Raw genomic sequence first — 20133 nt, 5'->3', positions numbered from 1 at the left:
AGTCATTTGTTTTTATTACAAAGATAGACTGCTTATGGAAAAGGGGAAAAAATCAAACATTACAGAAAGCAATAAAGGCAACAATAAAACTGACTGATGATTCTAGTTAAGATGTTAGTTAAATTTCTCATTAGTTTCATTTTTCAGAAATAGTATGATTATTCTGTATATGCTACCTTGGCATATTTTAAAAGTTAATAGACCATAATTGTTTTTCCCCATCTTAATAAATATTCCTTTAAATCTTATTTCAAATGACAGTAGAGATATTGCTTGACTTGGATTAATACAGTATAATGTGCTGAAACAACACCCTGATCATTCAATATCTTGTTTATTGGCTACATGTATTTTGAAGGTTATCTAGTAATGTACCAGAAGTAGGTGGCCCTGGCTCTCCTTGTGCTTGTTATTTGCTTTATGATCTCAAGTGAAGCTAAAAGCTTCAGCTTCTACTTCATTTGAAAAGGATTCTATTAATAGTAACTATTTCCTTGAATGGTTGTGACAATTAGATGAGATGACCGATGTAAATCTCATAGCATGGAAGCTGACATATATGCTAAGCACTTAGTGAGTGTGGATAATGAGTAGCATTATCCTTTTCTTCCTACTTCACCATCTCTGTATGTCACCATTATAAGTTCAGAATGAAATTGTTTTCATTCATTCACATAAGGAAATTTTCAGAATTAAGGTCATTTTTATATAGGTAACCTCTCACCACTTGAGTACCTTCTAGATAGAAGCCTTTGCCAACATCCTGAACTTTAAAAGGGGAAAGATATGCTCTGGAACCTCATTTGAGCCAGAATAAGGAAGTAGGAAGCCACTGGCTAGAACCAGGAACTGTCTTTGTACTACTGTTACTCTTGTGTGATTTTTCTTACTTTTTCATTTTTTGTGTTTCAGCTTTTATTCTGAAATTTTTCAGATGTATAGAAAAGTAAACATGAAGACATATGATCTTACCTAGATTCAACATTTGTCTTTTTTTCTCTTTTTTTTGTGCCAATATCAGGATGGTCTCCTGGTTTTTTTGTTCATGGCTTGGGCTCTACCACTTGAACAATGCTTCCATGTGGCTTTTTGCTCATTAATTAGAGATGCAACCCCATTAACCCAATTAACCCCATTCTGTACAGGTTGACTTTTGGGGGGGGGTCTGGTTTCTGGTTGTGGGGCCTGAACTCTGGGTCTGGGCACTGTCCCTCAGCTCTTCAGCTCAAGGCTAGCACGCTACCACTAGAGCCACAGCGCCACTTCCGGCTTTTTTTTTCTGCTTATGTGGTGATGAGGAATCGAACCCAGGGCCTCGAGCATGCAAGGCAAGCGCTCTACCACTGAACCACCTTCCCAGCCCCAGGTTGACTTTTGAACCTCTATTTTCCAGATCTCAGTCTGATGAGAAACTAGGCTCATAGGTATGAGCTACATGGCTAGTTGTCATGCTTTCTGATCTGTGAGTTCTGAAGTGTAAAGTATAAATTGTATTTTTTATCATGTGACATGATCATGCTGTCACAAGAAAAGTATGCTCTTAGGACATGAACTTAGAAACAACATCAGTGCAGAAAGATCCTGGATTCCAGGATGATAGAAGTAGAGCTATTTTATTTATAATACAAATTACAGAAAGTAAATCTTAACATAACTGGCCAATGGGAAAAGAGTAGATTCTGATATGCATCAACATGATAATGGACAAATAGTATATGATATGTTCATAGGATTAAATATTATATAGCAATGAAAAACAGATGAAGAAGAACTGTATATATTAACATGGATCTTTAGAAGAAGCCACGATGGATAAAGAGTATAATTTATGGAAGATGCACTATGTATGTATTTACACTACCACACATTTAATGGGATAAACATAACACTATATATGGTTTATGAATACATATGAATGCAATAAATGTATAAAATGTGAACAGAAAGGAAACATTTTTAGAATTGAGGTTCTTTCTGGTGGGGGTGGGGCAGATGAATATGATTCAGAAAGGGCTTCAACTGAGTCAATGTTAAAATTGATTAAAATAGGATGTGAAACACATGAGTACATATTATATTACTTTTATATTTTTTCATCTGTTTGAAAATTTCAAGATAAAATGGACTAGGGTGAGAAAGCATTGTTTAGATGACTTAAAACAATACTCAGTAGATGTGAAAGCTAACATTGGAGACTGGGAGAATTTATTGTCTTGATTTTCATGTATATTTTGAATAGTATCATATACTAAAGTTTCTTTTATAGTATAAAGTTCTCTGAGTTTTTTTTTTAAAGAAGCTGTTTTGTCATTATTTTATTTATTATTTTTTTTGGGGGGGGGTCCAGTCATGGGGCCTGAACTCTGGGCCTGGGCGCTGTCCCTCAGCTCTTCAGCTCAAGGCTAGAGTTCTACCACTTGAGCCATAGCGCCACTTCCGGCTTTTTCTTTTTGCTTATGTGGTGCTGAGGAATTGAACCCAGGGCCTCAGGTATGCAAGGCAAGTGCTCTATCACTGAGCCACCTTCCCAGCCCCTTGTCATTATTTTAGAGATTACAACACACATACAAGTGAATTTTATTAAAATACAGAACATTTCTTCTACTATATCCATAAAAATCAATCCTATGTAAATAGTACTGAAAATCAACTAAAATGAGTTAAAATTTACAGAGTTGTTAGAGGGTTTCAGTCAAAATACGAAAACTATACAGTACAATAGCCAATTAACATTTGAAAGAAGAACAATATTTGAGTTCACTTTTTAAAAAGTGCTGCCTAAATATTGACTAAAAGAATGGAGCTGAACCCAACAGTTCTTTGAGTTTTAACATGCGTGTGGATTATATGATGAGCACCACATTTTATCACTTCTTAAAATTCCTCATACATATAGCCACATCCCAAAAACCTGGCATCCACATATCAGTTCTTCTTCTCTGAAGTTTTGTTATTCTGAGAATATAAATGGAACACTACTTCATGTGTCTTTTTGAGATTGGTTTTGTACATGCAGCATAATGCCTTTGAGATTCGTCCATGTGGTTAGATGAAGCAGTTTTCTAAACCTTTATGTTGCTACTGATTTTCCATAGTATGTGTGTACCACAGTTGTATATTCATTCACGAGAGGAAAGGACATATGGACTTACAGTTGTATTCCACATTTTAGCTATTATGAATGGAGTTACTGTACACATTTGTGTACAGTTTTGGGAGAAATACAATTTTTCATTCCAGGAGGTAAACCTCCAGGAGTAGAAGACACTGCCAGATTCCTCTAAATTGCTCTTAGATTTTATACTTCCACTGAAAATGTATGAGAGTTCCAGTTTCTCTACAGCCTTCCTGGCCATTTCTAGTGTCACTATTTCATTTTAGCAATTCTATTGGTAGGTGAGGAATGACTTCTGATTGTGTTTTAGTTTGCATTCCCGCCCCACTTTTTGGTGGTGGGGAATTGAACACAGTGCTGTGTACATGTGGCAAGCACTGAGCTACAACCTTCAGTCCCATCTTTCTATTTTAAATTGATTTTTTTTTTGTCTGTCGTGGGGCTTGAACTCTGGGCCTGGGCACTGTCCCTCAGCTCTTCAGCTCAAGGCGAGCGCTCTAACATTTGAGCTACAGCGCCACTTCCGGTTTTCTGGTGGTTTATTGGAGATATGAGTCTCACGGTCTTTCCTGCCCGGGCTGGCTTTGAACCATGACCCTCAGATCTCAGCCTCCTGAGTAGCTAGGATTACAGGCGTGAGCCACCAGCACCCGGCTTAAATTGATTTTTTAATTGTTGAGTTTGAAGATTCAAGTGTACACATTTTCTCTCGCTTTATTTATCTTTACAAGCATTTTTCAGATTCAGTTTTAAATTTTGATTGTTTATTGTATTTTTCTGTATGCATTTTTTATGTTATGTCAAAGAATTACTTTCCTAAGATTGAAGATTTTTCTCCTAAAATTGTATAGCTTTACATTTTTATTTAGATTTATGACAGCCTTTATATAAGGTGTGAGGTTTAGCTTATGTGTGTACACTATATTACATATGGATATCTAATTTCTACAATATCATTTGCACTGTTGTCAAATGACCCTATCAGTGTTGGTTTGACTATAGTATTCTGTTCCATTGAATGATGTGTCAATTCTTGGCCAAGACCACATTACTTTGCTCATTCTATCTTTACTGTAAGCATTAAAATCAGGTAGTATGATTTTTTCATCTATCTTCTTTTCAAAATTACTTCAGCTACTCCTATTTCTTTGCCCTTCCATATACACTTTGGATTCAGTTTATCTCTGTAGACAAAATTAAATTGTTCTGAGTCTAGATTATATTCATGAGAATTGATATCTTTATTTGAAGTTACATGTTCTTACTGACTAAGCCAACTGAGCACAGTAGCTTATATAAAACTAAAATTACTTACAGGAAATATTTGTGAGAGTAGTAATGGCAGTTTTGTATTCTTCTATGTGATGATCAGTTAGGTATATCCCTAAGAGGTGGTAGAAGTAAAGCTGAGGAAAACAAAGTTGGTTATACTCACAGGGATCTGGAACTCTAAGCAGGGTTATATGGGAAAGACATCAAGATGGGAAAGACTGGAGGCAGAAGGGGAAGGTTTAGGCCACCATCCTTATTGAAGCTTCCATGAGAGAGAAGTAGGGCTGGGTAAAGAGTTCATACTTGTCTAGTTTGAATTATTTCCATAGGCTCTAAACTCAGGGAGATATTCCTAGTTACCTGGTACCTGGCTCTGAGATGAGTAATGTAGAGGAGTATTGCCTTTTTAGTGTAAGGTCAGGTGGAGGAAGTCTGGCTGTGGGCTGGTTAGTTTGCATATAAACATCACAACTCTAACTTAGCCCTTGCTATCTATGAGTAGCCCTTTGGGGAAGAGCACACTTCTACAGTCTGAAAGGCTAGCAAGTCTACTTAAAGCCTTTTTCTCCCATCTCTGCCCCTCCCATCCCTTTCTTTCCCCTCCCCTTTCCCTTCTTCCTCTCTCCTTTTTAAGTTTGTCTCTCTGGCATGATTCCTTTGTTATGTTTTTTCTTTTGTTCCATTCATTCATTTTCCTTCTTCCCTCCTTCTCTTATTATCTGTGATCTTGGATTTCATATGAAATGAAGATCATTGTAATAAAAAATGATGAGAATTGAATGAGATGATACATTTGAATATCCTGCCCAGTGATTTGTATGTAGAAATGTTCATTATGTGTTAGATTTTTTTGAATGTGATAGGGCTGGGGACTAGTTGATGCTAAGCAAACATTTGAGCCACACCCCTCAACCTTTTGTTAGGTATTTTGTAATGACTAATATACAAGACCTCCTTGCGTATTAAAGACAGTCATTCTACCCTTTGGCATATATGGAGCTGGCATAATTGAATTTTGAGAACTCAGAAATAGGCTTGACTTTTCTTTTCTTTTTTTGTGGGGGGGGGCAGTAACTAAGTTTGAATTCAGGGTCTTGTATTTGCTACGCTGTACCACTTGAGCTATATCTTCTGCCCTTTTTTGTCCAGGCTGGATAATAGCAATATCCCATAATTACAGAATTGTGGTCTTGCTTTCTGAATAGCTGGGGTTGCAGGCATGAGTACTATGTGTGGGCCAAGTGTTGCCTTTATGTAGGAATTTTCTTTTTGTGAGTTCTGGGGCTTGAACTCAGGGCCTGGACACTGTCCCTGAGCTTCTTTTTGCTCACAGCTAACATTCTACCACTTGATCCACACTTCCACTTCTAGCTTTTTCTCTTCATGCATGCTAGCAAAGCACTCTACTACCAGCAAGGAATTTTCTTGTTTTTAATGTTGATACTGATTTTATCCTCTTTATCATTGCTATTGGACTATGAGAAAAGTGTCTTTTTTATAATATAGTTATAATATAGTTTGCTTCCTTTCTTATTAGAATTGTTTTTCGGAAAATTTCTTGCTTTGGCCAGGTGCCTTGGCCCTTGTTAATTATATTTTAGTTACATCCTTTTCCTGCTGCACTTTAAGACATCCTGTTAGACGCTCCTTAAATTTTAGTTATACTCTATTCATTAAACCACATCATTTTGCAAATTGTGAACCTGAGCTCAGCCAGTCAGAGCAGAGAGCAGGGCTTGCAGGGTTAGGGATAAAAAAGGAGCAGCCTCCTTGCTCTGTGTGCTTGCTTGCCAGATTTTTAGCTGATGGTGCACCCTTCTGCAAAAGTAAACCTCGCCTTGTTGAGCTCCTTTTGAGTTGATGTACTAATTCCTATGCAACACCTCAACATCCTGAGCTAGTTCTAACAGGATCAATTCCACCATCTGCAAGATGTAACTTTTCGTACCCAAGTATCTAGTTGGCCTTGTGCAAATGCCAACATTCCTTTGAGGTTAATGGCAAAGTGTGGCACCAGAATCCAGCTTCACCTTGGATATCCATGTAATTATTTTTCTCTCCCAGGCTTACTGTTGATGCAGTCACTAGCATAGAGAAGGGTCCAGAGTCAGGGTTAGGTTAGCCTCTACTTCACCCTATGCTTGCAATACTTACTGGGTACACCCTTGAATGAACTTCCAGAAGCTGTGCAGTAGCCTTAGGTAGCAGAGTGACATTCTTCGTTATGCCTTCTCATTACTTTCTTTTGTGTGTGTGGGTCCTGGGGCTTGAACTGTGGTGTGGGAGCTGTCCCTGCTCAAGGGTAGTGTTCTACCACTTGAGCCACAGCACCTTTTTCTGAGTTGTTTTAGTGGAAATAAGACTGGGACAGCCGGGCGCCGGTGCTCACACCTGTAATCCTAGCTACTCAGGAGGCAGAGAGTATCATGGTTCAAAACCAATCCAGGCAAGAAAGTCCGTGAGACTCTTATCTCCAATAAACCACTAGAAAACCAGAAGTGACACTGTAGCTCAAGTGGTAGAGCGCTTGCCTTGAGCTGAAGAGTGCAGGGACACTGCCCAAGCCCAGAGTTCAAGCCCCATGACTGACCAAAAAAAAAAAAAATCCAAAAGACTGGGACAGGGAATTCAGGAGGAGGTGGGGAGAACCTGCAATTAAAAGGATCAGCAAAGATCATCAGTGTTTTGCTATCTGAGGACAAGGAGAGTGACTCAGCTATAAGGCAGAAGGAGGGATGTAAGAGTTTGAGGCCTGGGGAAGATCTTGGATATTTTGTGATAATTACTTTTCTGAACTAGATTTCCTTATCAACAAAGTGAGAAGAGTCTTTCTACCTGTTTTGAATGATTTTTGTAAAAATTAATTGAGCTAGTTCATATGAAGCAGTTAATTAGATACTGTCCTTGAATATATTAAGTACACAGTATCACCATTTTAGAGGCCTTGGTGATAAAGAATAGCTGGAACAAACACACTGGGGAATATCAAATGCAGCCTTGGGGCTTCTGGGCAGTTCTCTGGGGGTCTTTGTATAATGTCTTAGTCTTACAAAAGAGGACTATATTGCCTGCCTTCTTCATCAGGGCATGTCCTTTTCTGCTGGGACTTCTGTGTATCAGAGGGTTGAAGAGGGAGGGAAGGAGAGAGAAAGAGAGAGAGAGAGAGAGAGAGAGAGAGAGAGAGAGCATTATGTGAGGCACTATGTCTTCAGTATTGTATATCATGTGAGAGGCACGTTGACTTTGTCCTAAACCATCAAATCAGCTTTTCTTCAGCTGGAACAAAACTATCATTCTTTCTGTCTCCATCAATAATAAAGACCAATTTGCCTTGAATGATGAAGAAAGCTGTTTAAATCCCTCCTCTAATTTCTCAGAAGTAGACTGTGTTCCTGAGTGAATAGCTCTTGACTTATGATGGGTTTTTAGTAGTCTGATATTGGATCTAGGAAACAGTATCACTACGTAATGATCTTCACCTTCTTCTCCCTCACCCCATGCTGGGAATGGAACTCAGGACCTTATGCATGCTAGTCAAGTTCTCTACCACTGAACCATGTCTTAAGCTTTCTTTTGCTTTTACGCTACAGAGCCCATTATATAAAACAGATCCAAGAAAGCCTGGAGGGGTGCCAGATGGCCCTATCACCAGCAGCAATTCTTGCTGGCATATCTGGCCTGTGGGGAAACAAGGTTCACAAAACTCTGAAGCCCTTTTCTGTCCAGTGCTTTGTCTGAGAAGAGGACTGGCTGAAGCTTTGTAAATGGACAAGGGTAATCTAAGAAACTGGATTCTGCTGTGACCAAGGAGCATCGAAGTTCTGTATCACCCTTTACTAATGCATTAGCTCTTGAAGCTGCTGATTAGGTTTGCCTGAGTGTTTAGGGAGCACAGAACTTGTTATGCAATGAGGTGCTGTAACTAAATTGTGTTCAGGAAGTGTTCTGGGCTATCTGAAGCAGTGACAGGGCTCTTCAGAACATTTCAGTGAATTCAAACGATGCTGCTTTGAATTGACTTGGCAGATGTGCAAACTCTAAGACTGTTTTTCAGACAGTCACATGGATACACAGCTCTTTCCCATATGGTCTGGCTTAACCTGCAGTTCTGCTATATTTACATCAGAGTCTGAGCATGATATGTGAACCTGATCTACTTTTATCTTCTAGGTTACAGATGCACATGTTGAATGGAGCTCTTCTGGCACTGCTGTTTCCTGTGGTAAACACCCGACTGGTGAGTAGCTTCCTCTAGAATCTTATCAGTGACATCTAAAACAGGATTTTCTCACCCGGTTTGTGGTCCAGTGATTCTTAGTCCAAATGCAAACATGACTATTTGCATATGTTAGTGTGTTTTTATATTTTAATGACCCAGTCTTGTTTGAGTACAGGCAAGCTCAGTGGTGGAATTCTGGGACTGCAATTAAGGTTTAGATCAGAACTAGTATAGATCAAAGAAATCTTCAGAAGCTCTTGGAGAAGTTTGGTTGGAAGAAAATAGACTGAGGTCCTATAATAGAGACTTTCAGATGTTTATGCTTAGGATAATCTGGCAGCAGGCTCAAAAGCTGTTTACTTTCCTAAGGGTACCTTTGAGCATGGGCCACACATCCACTCATATCCTATGGCAGCAGGGAGAATCCTACTGTGGTAGAGTGCAGGTGATAAACCAGCTTCCTGAGAAGTTGGCTTTAGAAGCTTGAGGTGGTGAGTTCTCACACTCCTCTATTTGGGGCTGAGAAAATACAAACAGGCCACTTTAGAAAGCTCAGGGAAAGAAATCACCTCTAACTACAGCTTTCTGCTTCAGTGACTTAAATGTGCCTCATACACAAAGTTCATAGCTTAGCTCTCGAAATGGCAATCTTTTTCATTACATGGCATTTTATACTTTGTAAGGTCATTTCATATAACAGGTATGTATTAGGGCTGCTTGTTTTACACAGGGAAAAAAAAACCCAATACCACTGTTTGGGGAATCATGGCAATTCTAAGTGGTAGACACAACTAGAGCCTGGGCCTCTTGATGCCAAAATGACAGCTATGCATTGCTCCTTCTGAAGGATGTATTCATGTCCTCCCCTACATACACCAGCCATGTCCTCATAGCAGTTGTACTTCTATAGATTCATGTGCCTTGACAGTAGGAATGAAAAGAGAAAGCATTTATATGGAGCAGTGATTTTGAACCCTCAGTAGACTTCAAACAACTAATTTGCTTCACTGGGAGTATGGCTCAGAAATAGATCATTTGCGTAGCATGCCCAAAGTCCATCCTCAGCACCACAAAGAGAAAAAAAACCCAGAGGCTTGCCAAATCCCAAACTTGGAGGGTTTGATTGGTATGGTGTGGGATGATGACAGAATGAACATTTGTAACCATGTGGTGCCATGGGGGAGGGGGTTAGGATTGCTGCTGGATAATCAGTGTATCAGGCACTAATAACTGTTACTTTAAGTATGTAACTTCAAGTGTGGCCCAAGGATAGTAACGTGGGTACTACTTGCTAGAAATGCATTATTTCAGGCCCCATACTCCCTGTGTATGGTAATTTGGATTTCCAGGTTTAGGTTACAAGGCCTGGAAACTTCTATCCCAGAGCCTTTGGTTCTACTTTCTAGGTAGACCATTGTCAGGTTGAAAAGGGAAGGACATGCTGTCCCTGTCTTAATAGGCAGGATATGTTCTGGCCAATGTTCCTCTGAGGACTGGCATCACCAGTCACAGGCAGTTACTATAGCCCCCAGTGCTCTTCATTCTACATCCTGTATAATGTGACCTGCATGAATTCTCCTGCTGAACTGCAGAATGAAAACCACCTTAGGGCTGGTAGGTCCAGCTCCAGGGTAAAGAGCATGCATAGCATGTACAAAGGCCTGGAATCCATCCCTAGCACAAAAGAAATGGACAAACTTACAAGCACTCTTGCCTTGATCTCAGAGCAGCAGGGGTAATATACCACAGAATGGTGCAAATAACTCCCAATTGACTGAATAAACTTCCACTTTAAAAAAAAACTGGCTAATTTCACACAGCTCAGCAGTATTTCTTACTGGCTTAGGGCTGTGAAGCATTGTCCGAGCAGACATGAATCCTTTCTTGCCTGGGGAGGCAACCTGCTATTTGTGTTATCACTCCACTCACTTTGTTCCCATTTACTCAGCAGAGAGTACAGCTGCTTTCTTCATTTTCAGCAGCCCTATCAGATTCAAGGTAAGGGGGCCTAGCAGAAAATCACTTCCTGGACTGGCCAATGATTAAGAATATGATTGCTTCCAGCCTAGAACTCTGACAGAACAGTCTCTGCCATTGGTTGAGGAGGATACAGTTCCTCTGGACAGTCTGCCTTCTCTCCTCTATTACTGTGAACCTTTCCCCCCAGTGAAAGCCAAGTAACTTTCTCCTTAATAGCCATTGAGCATAGAAGTAGGAGTTAAGATTCCAGTTGTATAAATACAAAAAATAAAGGCCCCAGGGGGTGTGGTCTCATACCTTAGTCATTTAGGGAGCTGATGGTTACATTTTCATATCTCCCTGGATTTACTGGTGTTTTCTTAGGCCCTGGGTCTTTAATGGCCGTAGCAACATCATCAGTTGCCACTTCGTTTTTATGTATCCCAGACTAGCTTGAACTCACATGATTCTCCTGTGTCAGTCTCCCGAGTGTTGAGATTATAGGTATGCCCACCATGCTTAGCTCACCTGTTACTTCTTGAATGTTTATTTTGTACCACATGCTGTTAAATATTTTATAGATGATTTTACTAAATAATAATAAACTTCTGAAGTAAGGTACAGCAGTGCTTAATATCTCTAAGACAATAGACTATATGAGAGGATTGCCTTCCCCTGAGACTTCTCTCTTTGATAGAGATAACCTACTTACTGCCTCCTCCCCAACATCTGTCTGCATACACACCTTGGTGTTATTTATTGTGTGGTCAGTTTTCTCTCTCAAAAGAATACTTATCACATTATATTAGAGCACATTTAATAGCTTCTTTTAAACTTAATCCTCTCTTTGAAAACCCTATCTCCAAAGGCATTCATATTGGGAATAGGACTTGAGCACTGAATTTAGAGGTTCCTTAAGCACCTGTACTACTTCATAGAGAACATGGTTTCTCTCTTGCTACTCTAGATTGCTTTCTTTCCTTTCTTGATGAGCTCAGGTTTACTTAAAATGAGACAGGGAAGATAGGCATTTTTTTTTAAATCTCATGATCCAATTAAGCAAGAAGGCAGCTTTTGAATTTTTTTGCCCTTCCTTCTTGGCTCTTTACCTTTTTAATCCTTTTTTTTCTAATTAGTAGTCATAAGGAAGCCAGAAAAATAAAACTAATTAGTTGGTGTGCTAGTTCCACCAGCATACATAAACTTCACACATACACTCGAATATGCAAAAACAGTAAAAGGAGTTAGAGAATTTGCTGCAGTTAGCTAAAAGACTTGGAGCCATCGCTCCAATTTCCATATGTGTTTTTTTTTTCCCTATGACCCATTACCACTGAAATTTGCAGACCAGCTAGAAAATACCCAGGTTTCAGTTTCTCCTTGTTCTGTGTGTTTAAAACTAACACCCTAGGTTGAAGAAGACCCATGTATTCAATGGCCTTAGTGTTACAAATGTCCTTTACAGTCAGGATGCCTGAGGCCTCTTTCTACTGAAGTGTCTTCAACCTGATTTCCAACGTTGGGTCCTTTTCTTAGTTGGAAGGAAAGGAGGAGAAACACAATACAGGTCCATTGATTATTAAATTAGTAGAGAGCTCAACAACTATCTAATTGACCCAAATGAGTTGCTGAAGAAGCCTGGGTGGATGAGCCTTGAACCTAAGTCTCCTGTGACATCAAAGCCCTTTTCTTCTTCCATGACAGAGTCATGGGAGCTTGTATGCCATTTGTAGATTCCCTCTGTAAGTACTGGCTCATAGGCTCCTGGAGTAGCTGCAGAAAACTACATAACAACATATTTTGTTTTTCTGAGGCAAACAATGGATCCAAGGGCCTCACATATGTTAGGCAAGTGATTTATTACTTAGCTACATCTCCACCCCCACAAATATATAATTTTGTATACAGTCTCAGGATTGACACAGACTATCTCCCTTCCCTCTTACTTTGCTTGTTGTAAGCCTATCTATGGACTGGAAATTAAGGTCTCCATAGTCCAGCTGTCAATAGTTCATAGCTTTCAAATCAGATGTACAGTATACTCTGAGTTCATTGTTATAGTCATGAGGTTTTCGTCTAGATGGTTATACTGAGTTTCATATCGGTGCATTTGACTGTGCAAAAAAATACATATATAGGGGCTGGGAAGGTGGCTCAGTGGTGGAGCGCTTGCCTTGCATGCATGAGGCCTTGGGTTCTATTCCTCAGCACCACATAAGCAAAAAGAAAAAAGCCGGAAGTGGCGCTGTGGCTCAAATGGTAGAGTGCTAGCCTTGAGCTGAAGAGCTGAGGGACAGCGCCCAGGCCCAGAGTTCAGGCCCCACGACCCAACCAAAAAAATACATATACATACATATACACACACACACACACACACACACACACATATACACACACAAATATATACATGCATTTAAATATACATGTGTGTATGTATATATACATATACATCTGGCTATGATGTGTGATGCTGGCCTCATGTTGCCTCCTTCGTCCTGTCATTTTCACCCTTTGTCATCTAACCCTAATAAAGTATTCTGAGAAAAAGAAGAAAGACGATACTGTCTCAGCCCCCTTCTCAGACAGAACACACTATCCTAGCCTGTATTTATGTTCGCAGCCATCTGTCTTCTACTAGAATTTTAAGAGGAGTAATAATGATGCTTTTATCAAGCTTCTTTCTTCTCCAAGACTTCAGTATATTATCTCATTATTGAAATTGCCCGTTATTGTGTGTCCTTGTTGATCAAATACATTTGTTCCTTTATTCTCCTCTTACCACCCTTCCGTCTTTGCCCAGTTCTTCTTCCCTGTCAGATGGTTCTTTTGAATATCTCAATTTTTTCAGCCCAAATGGAAGAGGTTAGTAATGCCTTTGTCATTATTTGGTGTCTGTCTACCATTCAAGAACATTATCTTCATATTCTTGGCCTGCATCTTTGTAATGTACACACCTTGTCCCCATGTGGGCTGCAGGGAAAACTTTGCTGTCACCAACCCTTGAGAAACTCACTCCTTGCTAATTGGCACATTGAAATGTGCTAATTGACCTAGAAAAGTTATTTCTGTGACTGGGAAATTGAGCTATTTTAAAAAGTTATAGTTTGGAGTTTGGACTTGAGCTGGGGACAGAATATCCCGTTGATTTCCTGAGGGTCCTCAAATAGAGAAATTTTGGTTTCAAAAGAGGCCTTAACTTCCTGAAGAACTGACTGAGACACAATGGTTTTTCTGTCTTCTACAAAGGTCTTGGTGTGTCTGATCAGATGAATGCAGCATGTCTGTAGGTACAGGAAGGCTGTTTTGAGAAGTTTGGGGTTTCTAGTCCAAACCAATTTCTAGGGAAATGACAGAATCGCAATGAATTGGAATTCAGTCTTTCTCTTACTAAAAGTCACGGTGTTCCCAGCTACTTGTTCTTAATTATTCAGGCTGATATTCAAACACATTTTCGTCCTGTACTGCTTAAGGATGGGCTGTATTATGAGAATTGCAAGCGTTCCCACAACCTAAGATGACCACAGCATCCTAAGGCAATATAATCTAAGGGAATTTATGTTGTAATTTCAGTATGTCACTGTATTAAGCCACATGAACTCTTGTGATCAGTTTTACACAATATCTATTAGCAAATTCTGTTCAAGGTTTGTGTATATTTCCACATTTCTCTAACTTTGCTCCTATCTGCAGATAAAGATGTTCATATTTATTGTCATTGGTTTATTTACATGAAAGTTTCTTACACAGTTGAAAGTTTACTATAAACATTATTTCAGGATGCTTTCCCTTTAACCTAAAAGTGGACAATCTGAAATCTCTTTAGACATGAAGACAACTCTTCTCTTCTAGCTGCTTAACATTCCATAGTTTGGCTGGGTGTTACATTCAACCTATGTTCCAAGTGCTCTCTTGGGCATCTTAACTATTTGCTTGTGGGTGTTGACTCTTGCTTTGAGACTGACACTCTGCAGGGTCTACCATGTAGGAGATGATACATAGTCACAGAAAAGAATCGCTAGGTACTGGTGGCTCCTACCTGTAATCCTAGCCCCTCAAGAAGCTCAGATCTGGATGGAGGATCATGGTTTGAAGCCAGCTGGGACAGAAATGTCCATGAAACTGTCTTCTAAACCAGCAAAAAGCAGGGCTGGAAGAATGCCTCAACAGGCAGAACACAAGTCAAACAAGCAAACTTGAATTCATTCTGTTCTCTCACCAAAATAAAAGGACAACTGAGTTCTTCTGCCATCCTGGATTTCCATGTTGTTCAGGGAAATTCTAGTGGTCCCTCTTCAATCTGTCCTGGGATTTTGGGTGTGAAGAAGGGATCATAAGGTATTTTTCCAAGTGAATTATTGTTTCCAACCACTTAAAATACTGTTGATTTCTTGACAACAACAAAAGACATAGTAGTGAAAATTTCTGAAATAAAGTATCATCTGTTAAAAACCTGTTGCTGCCGGGCGCCGATGGCTCACGCCTGTAATCCTACCTATTCAGGAGGCTGAGATCTGAGGATCACGGTTCAAAGTCAGCCCGGGCAGGAAAGTCCGTGAAACTCTTTATCTCCAATAAACCACCAGAAAACCGGAAGTAGTGCTGTAGCTCAAGTGGTAGAGCACTAGCCTTGAGCTGAAGAGCTGAGGGACAGCGTTCAGGCCCAGAGTTCAAGCCCCACGACTGACAAAAAAACACAAACAAAACCTATTGCCCATTCAAAGGTGATTATTTTTCTACACAGTGAAAAGACAACAAGAAGCAGCAGGCTTTTATGCCTTTTACTTTCATGTATATCTATAAATATGCATGATTTTTATGAAAATAATATATATTAATAATAAAAACATTTAAAAATAAAGAAAGAAGAAAACCAAAAGCATAGAACAGTACCAACTATTATTATTTTCTACATGTTCTGGAAGACATTTGTCTCTGCTTGCTATGAGTTGGAAGCCACACTGTCTGTGGTTACATGGTCCATCTTCAGTGTATAGCATGTTATCTTGTATAAGGTACCTGACTTGCTGTCCACATTTGCTTATCTGTATTGAATGGATATAATGTATGCAAAGCACTTAAAACTTTGCCAGTCACATAGACCAGTTACTGCTTTTTGTTTGTCTTTGAGACATGTTCTCACTATTTAGCAAGGCTGACCTTGAACTTGGGATTCTCTTTCCTCAGACTCCAAGTATTGGGGTTTCAGGCATGCACAACCATGCCAGCCTTCACATGCTGTTGCTACTGTTATTACTAATATCACCTTAAATAGTTTCAAGAATTTCCTGTTGTTATGCCCTCTTTGATGTTCTTTGGCAGAGTCTGGCCCCAGCTCCTTTAGCTGTTGGGTGACATGAAGTGGGCTTTGTTTCTTAATTAACCTTGCTGAGTAAGATTAAAATTCCATGGCAGGTTTTCTTGCCTACACTGACTAATACTGCCCTTGTTTTTTTGTGTTTTACACCTAGTCTGTTTGATTAGGGAACTGGCCAGTCCCTTCTCCTCCTTCCTGACCTGAGAATTAGACCTACTCTTGTTTCATTTGCTTCTGGAAGTAAAATCTGCAGACTATTGAGTTTCTCAAGAGGCCCAAGCCCCTGAGCCCATTTAGCAAGTGGGAGTAGTGAGTGCCACCTGGCAGCCTGTTTGCCCCTAAGCTGGCTAGTTATTACTAGCAAGTGGCTTGCCTTAGTTCTGGAAAAATGGTCCCTAGGCACCACAAGCCACTATCCCAAGGGATATTTGTTTATGTAATAAAAGTCGTGTAGTCTTATCTCAGAGTGATTTCACTCTCTCCAGTCTCTGAACCAGGGGTTCTCAACCTTGACTGCACAAATCCTCAGAGCCTCTTTCAAAACATATTTATTTCTACGGAGGACTTCAGGCAACTCCACTGTGAACACCTTGCTATAATCCCATCTTGCCTCTGGCTAGGACCTGGGGTTTTAATGAGTTCAAGTCACCCTACCTTGTAACAGATTGCCAAATAGGATTAGTAATATCTGCTCATTGACTGGTTTTGAAGGAAGATGGGAGATAAGGGAAGTCGGTCAAAGGGGTAACTTTGTAGAGATAGCTTTGAAAAGTTAATCTCACCACACAAAGAAACTCTTTGACCCTGATCTTTTCCCTCTGTCTCTGTCTTTGAGCTCTCTTTCTGTTTTTGTTTGTTTGTTTGTTTGTTTGTTTTGGCCGGTCATGGGGCCTGAACTCTGGGCCTGGGCACTGTCCCTCAGCTCTTCAGCTCTAGGCTAGTGCTCTACCACTTGAGCCACAGCACCACTTCTGGTTTTTTTTCTGCTTATGTGGTGCTGAGAAATCGAACCCAGGGCCTCATGCATGCAAGGGAAGCACTCTACCACTGAGCCACCTTCCCAGCCCATGAGCTCTCTTTCAGTATTCGAGTTTGAACTCAGGACCTCAACTGCTAGTCCTTTTTTTGCTTTTAGATATTTTGTCCGAGACCACGACTTGAACTGGGTATCTATTGATTTTGCTCATTGGCTGGCACTCTACCATCTGAGCCATGCCTCTAACCCCTGCTTTTATTTTTCAGATAGTGTCTTAAATGTAGCCTTGGATGCCTGTCCCTCTATTTCCACTTCCTCACATCCTCCCATCTTCTGCCTTCGTTCTGAATATTCTTCCCTCTTTATTCAGTCACTTTTTGGAAGGGAATTTCAGATTTAATTTACATATTACGAATTTGTTTTAAGGTATACAATTTAGTGAGCTTTACACCCATTAGCACTATTTAATTTTAGAATTTTTTCATTTATCCCCCAAAGAAGTCTTGTATCCCTTAGCAGTCACAGCCTTGTTTCCCTCCTCAGTCTCCAGCATCCACTGTCTCTAGGAGTTTGCATATTTTTGACATCTTTATATAATTGGAGTCCTATACTATGTGGCCTTTTGCATTTGGCTTCTTTTACTGCGTCGCTTCAAGGTTCATCCATGTAACATAGGTCAGTACTTCATTCCTTTTAAAGGGTGCATTAGATTCTTTATATGACGTATAATATTTTGTTTAGCATTCACCTGCTGGTGGTCATTTGAATTATTTCTGCCTTTGGTGACTGTGAATAACATTGCCTCATTGAATGTCTGCTTTTAGCTGCATAGCTAGGAGGGAACATGCTAGATGATAATATATGTTTAATCTTTTGAGGAACTGCCCGAGTATTTCTCTATGTTGTGATAGCATTTTATATCTGGTTAGCAATCTCTTAGTATTGAAGCTTTATACGTTCTCTTTATAGTAGCCTTTCTTGAGGGATGGCAATATCACTCTTATTGGCTTTTATTTGTATTTCCCTAGTAACTTCTAAACTTCTGTCCTTGAACACCTGTCCTTGAACAAACAGGTACAGAAATGTACCTGTATTTTGAATGTTGTACCATATCAGTTACATGCTTTTTAATACTTTAACTATTCTATGGGTTTTCTTTTGCATTTTTGTGCTGGTACTAGCACTTGAACTCAGGGCCTGGTTGCTGTCCCTTAGCCTTTTTTCTGTACCACTTGAGCCACAGCCGTTTCCAGATTTTTGTGGTTAACTAGAGTTAAAAGTCTCATGGACTTTCCTGCTACTGCTGGCTTTGAACTGTGAGCCTCTGATCTGATCCTTGTGAATAGGATTCTAGGTGTGAGCCACCTACACCTGGCTTAAATTCATTATTTACTTGTGGACATCCAGTTGTCTCAGTACTATTCTTTGATTTGTTTTGTTTGTTATTGACAGTCCTGGGGCTTGAACTGAGGGCCTGAGCACTGTTCTTGAACTTCTTTTGCTGAAGGTTAGCATTCTACTACCACTCCCACCACAGGGCCACTCCTGGCCTTTTCTGTTTATGTGGCACTGAGGAATCAAACCCAGAGCTTCATGCATGCTAGACAAGCACTCTACCACTAAATTACATTCCCAGCCTCAGTACTATTCTTTGAAACAACTACTGACCTATTAGAGGATCTTGGCATTCTTACTGAAATTAATAAAAAAAATTGAAAACATAAATGTTTATTTTTAGACTCCCCGCTGTATGTTGGCACTACACTGTCTTGGTTATTGTAGCTTTCTGTAAGCTTTTGTTTTGGTTTTTTTTTTTTTTTTTTTTGGTCCGGTTGTGGGGCCTGAACTCTGGGCCTGGGCGCTGTCCCTCAGCTCTTCAGCTCAAGGCTAGCGCTCTACCACTTGAGCCACAGCATCACTTCCGGTTTTTTTCTTATGTGGTGCTGAGGAATCGAACCCAGGGCCTCAGGCATGCAAGGCAAGCGATCTACCACTGAGCCAACTTCCCAGCCCTTGGTTTGGTTTTTGAAGCAAGGTCTTGCCCAAGCTGCATTCAAACATGAGATACTCGTTTGGGGGGAGAGTAATACTGTTGTGCGGTAAAATTATACCTTAAACCAGATATAAGCCAGCCACGAGAAAATAGAGAACCTACATTGAAAGGTCGAATTTTGGAGTCTTTTTTTATTTTAGCACTAGCAGACTGCAGTAGGCCAATTACAAAGCTCTGCAGCCCAGAACAGAGCTTGCACCAAGCTTCTAAAGACAAAGGTCACATGTTGGGTGGAGTCCAACCAAAGTATTATATATAAACACAGCATCTCCAGAGCTACCCTGGGGTTAAACAACAAGATATAGCTACATTTTCTCAAGGCAGGGCCCTCTTGGCCCTCCCCATTGAGCCTTGCATCTGCAATTCAGAGGATGGCTTATCTCACATTTTGGCCTTGGAGCTGGGTGGACAGTCCCCCCATCTCATGGCTAGGCTTCAGGATGTCTGTGAAACCAGCAGCCCCCAGCACCTGACCGGGAACTGGATAGCTGTGACTCAGTTAACCCACTACATTTCCCACTGCTGTTATGTAAATGAAATCAAATTTTTGATTTCGTCACTTCATCACCAAGGTTTGAACTCGGCCTCATGCTTACTCAGTTGGCAGTCTATCACATGCACCATACCTCCAGCCCTGCTTTTTGCCAGTTTTTGGAGATAGAGTCTCATGAATTTTTTTTACCCAATCTAGCTTTGAACCTCAATCTTCTGGATCTCAGCCTCCTGTGTGCTGGGTTGCAAGTGTATGTTCTACCACACATGTAACTAGAAGTTCTTTTTTTTTTTTCCTGTCATGGGGCCTGAACTCTGGGCCTGGGCACTGTCCCTCAGCTCTTCAGCTCAAGGCTAGCGCTCTACCACTTGAGCCACAGCAACATTTCTGGCCTTTTCTGCTTATGTGGTATTGAGGAATCACACCCAGGGTCTCATGAGTGCAAGGCAAGCACTCTACCACTGAGCTACCTTCCCAGCCCCTGGAAATATGAGTTCTTGAAGTTTGTTCTCTTTTATCAATATCATTTTGACTGTTCTCGGACCCTTATGTTTTCCCTACCTATTGCAGGTTTGTATTATTAGTTTTTCAAAGCAGCCAAGTGGGATTTTGATGGGAATTACATTGAATGCAGATTAATTTGAGTTTTTCTATCTTAACAGTATTAAATTTTCCAATCTACTGTCATAAGATGTCTATCCATTTATTCAGTTCTCTTTTAATTTTCAGTGA

The 20133-nt window shown here is 40.2% G+C and overlaps 1 protein-coding gene across 5 annotated transcripts in view; it reads left to right on the top strand.

Moving 5' to 3' along the window:
- Tmem164 (transmembrane protein 164) overlaps positions 1-20133 on the top strand; it is a 174011-nt gene that overhangs the window by 87082 nt on the left and 66796 nt on the right. For all 5 annotated transcript variants that reach the window (XM_042690040.1, XM_042690034.1, XM_042690035.1 and 2 more), the window contains one exon: positions 8558-8624. In XM_042690040.1, coding sequence (XP_042545974.1) covers positions 8565-8624 — 60 coding nt within the window. In that variant the 5' untranslated portion in view covers positions 8558-8564. The remainder of the gene's footprint in view (positions 1-8557; positions 8625-20133) is intronic.

The sequence above is a fragment of the Dipodomys spectabilis genome, unplaced genomic scaffold, assembly GCF_019054845.1.
Source record: "Dipodomys spectabilis isolate Male_0828 unplaced genomic scaffold, ASM1905484v1 ptg000132l, whole genome shotgun sequence".
NCBI classification, from domain to species: Eukaryota; Metazoa; Chordata; class Mammalia; order Rodentia; family Heteromyidae; genus Dipodomys; species Dipodomys spectabilis.
Note: the sequence above shows the minus strand (reverse complement) of the source record. Positions and strands in the feature narration are given on the sequence as shown.